This window comes from Etheostoma spectabile, chromosome 15, assembly GCF_008692095.1.
Source record: "Etheostoma spectabile isolate EspeVRDwgs_2016 chromosome 15, UIUC_Espe_1.0, whole genome shotgun sequence".
In the NCBI taxonomy this organism is placed as follows: domain Eukaryota; kingdom Metazoa; phylum Chordata; class Actinopteri; order Perciformes; family Percidae; genus Etheostoma; species Etheostoma spectabile.
This window is the reverse complement of record NC_045747.1, coordinates 13367267-13375183: the sequence shown is the minus strand read 5'-3', so window position 1 is coordinate 13375183 and position 7917 is coordinate 13367267. Positions and strand designations below refer to the sequence as shown.

General features: G+C 38.7%; 2 protein-coding genes across 5 annotated transcripts in view; one reads left to right on the top strand and one right to left on the bottom strand.

Annotated features, from left to right (window-relative positions):
* The window catches only part of nudt1 (nudix (nucleoside diphosphate linked moiety X)-type motif 1), a 4255-nt gene extending 3275 nt beyond the window's left edge, over positions 1-980 (bottom strand). The window contains exons 1-2 of one of the 4 annotated variants that reach the window (XM_032536957.1): positions 850-980; positions 506-666 (exon numbers count right to left, since the gene is read on the bottom strand). In XM_032536957.1, the coding sequence (XP_032392848.1) occupies positions 506-666; positions 850-882 (194 nt within the window). In that variant the 5' untranslated portion in view covers positions 883-980. Of the gene's footprint in view, positions 1-505; positions 672-746 lie in introns of all 4 variants that reach the window. The other 3 variants (XM_032536955.1, XM_032536956.1, XM_032536958.1) reach the window with 3 other exon arrangements.
* An 881-nt stretch (positions 981-1861) lies between these two features.
* mrm2 (mitochondrial rRNA methyltransferase 2) lies at positions 1862-5735 on the top strand. Its single transcript, XM_032538085.1, has 2 exons — positions 1862-2270; positions 5119-5735. Exons 1-2 carry the CDS (start codon positions 1949-1951, stop codon positions 5553-5555), a joined length of 759 nt encoding a protein of 252 aa, XP_032393976.1. The 5' UTR covers positions 1862-1948; the 3' UTR covers positions 5556-5735.
* The last annotated feature ends 2182 nt before the right edge of the window (positions 5736-7917 follow it).

Sequence of the window (7917 nt, the reverse complement as noted above, 5' to 3'; positions counted from 1 at the left end):
TCATCCAGACTCAACATTTATTTATTTTGTCAAGTTTACAAACTACATGTACTCACATCTAAAATTAGAAAATATTTTCCTTTTCTTATCCCCTTAACACTTGGACACCACACCTGCAACACCTATGCTGTTGCACCAAAATTACATGTTTGATTTTAAATGCAAAAGTAATGATAAGAAATGATATCTTCTGTACCATAACATGTTGATTGTTGTAGATAAACAATAAAATAAAATGAAATGAAATATAACGCAGCTGAAAAGTAGATCAATGTTTAAACTTCATGTTTAAAAGATCTTTTTCTATAAGAAAACACACAAACCAAATTGTTTTTTCACACTTTGTACTGAAGAAGGAATAAATATAGAATGTTCTACTGCTTTTATTGCTTGTTTTCATTAGGGTTTTGTCAAAAAAATAGTTTGGGTGTTGGCCTGTGAGCCCTGTAAACTTTAGTTGAAGGGTCTCAACATTGCAGGTTCCGGGAAGACAAGATGAATTTACCTCCTTGCACCATCTTCAATAGTTTCTCCAGGTTGAACTTTACCCCCAAACCCATTCCACTTCCCAGCCCCAAAGCCTCTCTTCTTCATGCCGAGCAGCACTCTGCCCGGTTGGACCACCAGCACCAGGGTCAGCAGCTTGGAGCTCAACATTTCACCTGTCTGACAGGGATATAGGAAGTTAGTTAGGCTAGAAACACAATGTAAGCACTGCCTTCAGCAACATAGCACATGAGCTTTCCTGTATGAGTACAGTTAGCTCTGCGTTAACGTCTTCACCTCCTCAATGCGTCCCGAAAAAATGACAGGAGAAAAAAGAAGTTGTTGAATAAAAACAAGACTTACCGTTCCCGCGTGCAGCACTACACGCGTCCTCATATGACGTGCTGATGTGTAGGAGCAGGGATTGGTCAGATCAACGTCAGACTGGATCCGCGAGTGCCATCATTTGCTGAAAGATTAGTGGAAATGTGTTACGTTGAAATATGTTCGGCTAGAAACTACCAACATATCCTCTCCGTAGACTGTATATGTCGACTGTATATGTATTAATATTAACGGTCTATGATTAATATTAACGGTCTATGGTCCTCTACAGTCGAACCATGGATGTATATTATTGCTTCAAACTCACTTTACACCCCTGTTAATTTATATGTAATAAACGCATGCAAAATATTTAGAATTATTGTATAAATATTATAATGTGATGATATATTATGACAAATATTAAAAATTACTAAATAATTAAATTGTTAGTTTGTTTTCTTGTGATTATCCTCACTAACACCATGATGGAGTTTTAGATAGTACTTCCACTAGCATTTATAATAATAATAATAATAATAATAATAATAATAATAATAATGATAATAAAAATAATATTAATAATAATTTTAATAGCAAATGGAATAATTTGAAATGCTGGAAATGAGATAAATCAAGAAATTTCATGATACAATAATATAAGATGTTATTTATAGATATGATAAAACTGTATTGCTTTCCAGAGAAGAAATTCTAAGGATATAGGAAATAGATAAACATTAGTTATTATTACAACAGATAGTTCCTTAATTTGACATTTATATTCTAAGAAAGATCTAGATAAATCAAAGTCATAACAAATAAAAAGCCAAATACCTGGATGATATCCTCAGGTATGTTTCTCCAAAGTCCAGGGCCTTTTATAGGAAATTACGTAATTACAATAGTGATGGTGGGACGTGATGAATACTGAAAAAAACTGTTTCCATATTTAAAAAAAAGAAGTTGTGATCCCTGTGAGACTGAGCTGAACGAAACATGACTATCCCAGGTAGGAACTGTGGTTGTCGTCGTCAGTTTTTTGCAGGAAGGGGACATACACGTTTGATGCACAGTGTTTGTCTTTGTTTCCAAGCAGGCATAGTTAACTGTAGTCTCTTAAAACTGTTAAGAATCCATGCCCTACCCCGGTCCAACAATGTGGTGTTTGTCCTTGCAGAGGAGATCTGTCCACTCCTCGCCATGTTTAATGAAGAAGTTACAGACTAGTAAAAGTCCCGCCGAGCAGCGCTGGCTGCAGCGACAGCTCAAAGACCCGTATGTTAAAGCTTCTCATGCGCAAAACTTCCGGTGCAGAAGTGCCTTCAAGCTGCTGGAGATAGATGACAAGTTCAGGCTTTTACAGCCTGGGTGTAGTGTGGTGGACTGCGGAGCTGCACCTGGAGCCTGGAGCCAGGTGGCGGTCCAGAGAGTCAACTCCGCCGGGACAGCAGAGGAAGGTGAGGTCCATACAGGTGGGGACAAAATAACCTGGACACAGACGGTTTGATACCAAACTAAAGCAGTAGTGTGAAGCTTGTGATCTTCCGGTGTTTTTGAGAACCTGTCATAGAGAGGTTATGATTCAATTCATCATATTGTATTGTGCTTCTATGTATTTTGTTCATCTCATTTAATTTTAGGTTTGAAGTACAGTGAAATGCCTACTCTCCTTAAATTAGTAGGGCCTTGCTGAGGTCTATTAGATACATATTTCAACATTATCTTTTATTGGAGCTTTTATGTATTAATCAATCCATATACATGTCACAATTCTTGCGATGTTTTGATTTTAATAAGCAAAATATTATAAATATCCTTCTGACTGCCGCCGTCTGTGGAGGAATAAATAATACTGAAGAAACTTTATATTGGACAGATTTTTCAAGAAAACCAGGTTCATTGACTAAAATAGAAGCTTGTGGTTTACAACATGAACATTGTATGGACAATCATAATTTCACTCAATACAGAAACCTTTCCCTTTTTTTTTCATCCAAAGTTTATCAGTGTCAGCCCATCCTTGTTGTAATCATAATACATGGTGTTATTGTGGAACTGTATGTCGGAGTTTATGGACAGTAAAGAAACAACGATACTACCACAGTTTAAAAGGCTGGAGCTGCAGTAAGTTATACATGATGGACAGTTTTCAAATGTTTGGATCATTATAAGATTAATAAAAAGAGATTTTCTGCACTAAATAATCTTATACATTACATTATTATGTGCAGCCATGAGAGACTCATTTTCTGAGTTTTGGCGTTATAAAGCATCACTGTACTTTGCAGTTGGGATAGCCTCTAAACCATAGACTGTGTGTGTATATATATATACATATATATAGTCTATGCTCTAAACATAAAACACAGATGCAAATCAGAGAGACACATCAATGTTCTGCAGTTTTGTAGTATCTGAGAACATTGAACATAATGTAAAGTATGCTTTAAAGTAGTTGACTCAGCTGATACTAAGTGTGCTTGAATGTTTTAGTCCAATTAATCCAAACTCTGTATTTCGTACCGAACTGCTAATTCGATTTTTTTATGTTTTAGATTTGATTTGTTTCCTTCCAATCTTGAAGTCAGCCTCTGATTTCCATTTACGTTATTAAATATCCACATGCAAACACTTGTAACAGTAACTATCATGTCTCCATGTAGTCTGGTCAAAGTTGTATTTGTGTTGCTTGTAAGTCCATCCATCCATCTTCATCCGCTTGTCTGGTATCGGGTCGCGGGGGCAGCAGCTCCAGCAGGGGACTCCAAACTTCCCTTTCCCGAGCCACATGAACCAGCTCCGACTGGGGGATCCTTAGGCGTTCCCAGGCCAGGTTGGAGATATAATCTGTCCACCTAGTCCTGGGTTTTCCCTGAGGCCTTCTCTTAGCTGGACGTGCCTGGAACACCACCCTAGGAAGGGGGCCCAGGAGGCATCCTTACCAGATGCCCAAGTAGAGTTCCTCTCAGATGATGCCAGCCACCCTCATGAGGAAACCTATTTTGGCGGCATTTACCCTGGATCTCGTTCTTTTGGTCATGACCCAGCCTTCATGACCATAGCTGAGGATAGGAACGAACACCAACCGGTAGATCGAGAGCTTTGCCTTCTGGCTCAGCTCTCTTTGCATCTCAACGGCGCAATAAATGGAATGTAATACTGCACCCGCTGTGCCGATTCTCTGGCTTGTAAGTGTAGATTGTTTTGAAAAGTCTCCACTAACTTGCCATACAACAATTATAAAAGCAGAATGTTAAATGTGATGGATAACCATTATCAAGGGCCTTTAGAAACAAGTAGATTTTCATTCAAACTAAAGGAAACCACCAACTACTTAGTAGGCTCGCACGATTCAGGGAAAAATATATAAATCACAATTTTTTTAGCTTAGAATTGATATCAAGATTTTCTGCCACAATTTGTTTTCTCACAAAGTACACACACACACACACACACACACACACACACACACACACACACACACACACACACACACACACACACACACACACACACACACACACACACACACACATGAACCATGACAAAACCAAGCAAATTTGCAGTACCAAACATAGATTTCTTTTGGCACCCACAGAATGAGCATCACCACCAGCCTGTAAACATAGAGGCTTCAATGAAGAGAAGGGAGAGCATTGCAGCGCTTGGGAGCTCTTTAAAACCTATTTTATATTTTATATACAGTCTATATTTAAATCTCACAGAAGAAAGTAATAGAGTTTGTGATGCAGTCGGCTCATAAAATAAAATGAGAATCAAAGTAGTTAAAGAAAAAAATAAAGTTATTTAAAAATGAACAGGGTGAATCGAGATTGCGATTTTATAACGATTAATTGTGCAAGCTTACTACTTAGAAAATACCGAGTTTGCAAAAGAACATTTGAAGCAGTTTGGTTAGCAGAAATATATATAATCTAGCTGAACAAATGCAAAAAACAAAACAATAACCTGTATGGTAATTTCTGTATTAACTTTGATTAATATTAGTCTTGTTACCGTTAAGTATAGGCTAAGATTTATTTATTTATTTATTTGTTTGTTTGTTCCACAGAGGAAGAAGAAACAGCTAACCGACTATTGAGTTATAGAATATGAGCCCACTCTATTTATCCAAATAGGTAATGCTGTGTCATAATTAGCTCTTACCTGTGTTGAATTACTTGCAATTTATCACCTGTGGATTTGTGTTGCATAACCACACTGCTATGTCAGCCTTGCGGTACATAAAATCTGATGGAAGATATTTTCTTGTAAGTACAGTTGAAATGTTCTCTTGCATCCTAGATGCAGCATTACCACATGGTACAGTTGTTGGCATTGATCTGCTGAACATACCACCTCTGGACGGTGCCCACTTCCTGTCCAGTCATGATGTCACCGACCCTGTTACGCACACCAAGCTTCTGGAGCTGCTCCCCAGCGGCCGGGCTCATGTCATCCTGAGCGACATGGCGCCCAATGCCAGCGGGTTCCGGGAAATGGACCACGAGAAACTCATCACAATGTGTTTGTCTTTGATAGACTTGGCTGAGAAGATTTTACAGCCGGGGGGCTCTTTGGTTTGTAAATACTGGGATGGAATCCTCGCTCATAAACTTCAGAAGAAACTGTCAAGTGTGTTCAGTAGTGTTCAGACTTTAAAGCCAAATGCCAGCAGGAAAGATTCAGCTGAGCGATATTTCCTTGCTAGAATGTACAGAAAGACTGTAAAAGGATCATAGTTGTCTTTTATTTTTCTAATGTGTGTCCTGAAATGATCAATTTGTCCTAATTAGATGTTTTCTGGAGATTCACAGACTCTATTTTTCATGAATAAACATGAATAAGAGGCTTGCTTAGTAACTTTGATCAAAAGGTGGCACTGTTGAGGCATCAGTGAGCTTCACAGCTGCAGGCACAGACACATTACATGCAGCCGGTGCTAATTTTTATTTCTCCAAACTTAACACAGTAGCAGCAGTGAATCAGTCAAATTCTTAACCCTGTGAAAGAATCATCAGGGTGATATTCCTCAAGAGCCCAATGCTGTGTGTTCTCTCTGAAGTTATTGTTTGCCCCACAGTGTTTGTTCTACACAGTTTGGTATTTGCTTTGTTACAAAAAGACATTTACCGGTGCTGCTTATGCTAAGAATTTGCACTGCCAGCTATGTAGAAATATGCAATCATTCTCTCATTGAGAGCTTATGAAGGAACAACCTAATACAGAGTTCCATACAGCATGACTAATGGGAAGAGGGATGATACTGAAGCTTGGCACGCTGCAAGTGTTGTCAGGCTCTGCTCTCCGACTGTGCAGAGATGTCAATTTCCTGTGAAAATATTTTGAGCCCAGCTGACTGATTTTCTTCGAAGATTCTTCTTCGAATCCCTGTGTGGGAAACTTTGGAATTTATTTGTGTGTGTTTCTGTTCTTTTTCATACTGATTTGATTCTGTTCTGACCAAAGTTCAGAAACATTGGCAGTGAAATAAAGGGATGTTTCTGCCAAAGATGCATTGTGAAAGACACAACTCATATATTTGATGTTCCAGATATCTACATAGTGATTCACACTATGGGCTTGCAAATACAACATTGTCTACAATGTCGTCGTTCTAATTTGACTTGGAGTGACTCCATACATCAGGGGCATAGCACAGACATTTTGGCCCAGTGCATATGCCCTCTCAGTGTCCCCCTTCTCTTTTTAATACATAATTTGTCAAGCATGTACAAATGTTTTTGGGGCATTTTATACCCTAATTATAGTCAACATTAGAAAAATGACATGTAGGGCAAAGAGAGATGGGAAATGCCACCCCTTGTACAAATAACGGACTAAAAACCAAACACCTGCATTTTTAAGGTGGATTTAGCCTACACACCGTAGCCTACATAAGTGGCCTAAGTCGTCGTGAGGATTTATAAAGAGTAAAGAAAAAAAAAAAGGAGTAAAGCGAGTGAGATAGTGACAGTGGTTAGCTTCGGAGAAAATACCAACTCTGGCAGGTGAGACAAAGAAACAAAGTGTCTACCCAATTACAGTTGTGTTCTGCGTCGCAGCAACATATAGTTACATTTCTGGAGAGGTGCACTTCAGGCTAAGGTGTAAATTCAACGCAGAACCATAAATCAGGCTTTAGTTGTATTTAGTAATGACCTTACTCAAAGAAATCTGAGATAATTTTACTGAGATTTGCTTGTAGCTGGAATATAATGCTTGCTGTATTTTATAATAAAAGACAAGTAAACAATACTTTACGGGTGTTTTGTTGTACATTGCTAGCTAGTGTTCACTCTTCATGTTTGATGCAATTCTTTCAGCGTTAAAGGGGAACTATGCAGTTTTTTTAGCTTAATTTACCTTAACTGAACAGCTTCGGAGTCAATGGAATGGTTATGACTTTTTTTTCGAGTTAAATGGTGATCGTTTCGCTCCCCCTAGCACCAGTGAGCGGAAAAACCACCCTTGCGACTTTGGGCCGGCGGGCCGCCAGCCTCAGCATTAGGACGTATTGTGTGATATCAGGTCTCGCGATATAACGAATTGCGTCACAGCACTGTACACCCGTTCAGGAACGGGCCAACAAGGTAGCAATGGAGTTTTTCACAATATCGTCATAGCTGAGCCTGCAAAAAAGACGCAAAAAGCTTGGAAAGCATTGTCGAGGAACAGAGAAAGACAAAACAGCAGACTGACCAAGCCGGGAGTCAGACACAAGTAAACATAGGAGCTGCCAAATATCTATTCCAAAGCTGTAGGGGAAGCTCTATAGAGAAACCTGCAAGAAAACAGCAAAGACATGGCCAAAACTGCATAGCGCCCCTTTAACCACTGCAAGAAAAACTAATTTAGGAGCAACTTCATGAGTTTACCTTGTCTCACATCCACAGTAATAGTAATAAAAACATTAATACATTTTATTTAATTGTGACTTTTATGGAACTCAAGGTCGCCTTACATCATGTAAGATCAGTGATAAAACAATAAGCAACAAAGCAGCAGTAGTAAAACATAGCTTAACATAAGTCATTTCTGACCTATGTTCTGTTTCTCATCAACAGGGCATAGGTTGGCAGCGAGTTAAGATCGGTATAAATT

Excerpts from the sequence above, each read along its gene's own strand:
- mrm2 (XM_032538085.1), top strand. The coding sequence starts at position 1,949 with ATGCCCTACCCCGGTCCAACAATGTGGTGTTTGTCCTTGCAGAGGAGA. Across the intron at positions 2,271-5,118 it reads CGCCGGGACAGCAGAGGAAG|ATGCAGCATTACCACATGGT; the intron begins GTGAGGTCCATA and ends CTTGCATCCTAG.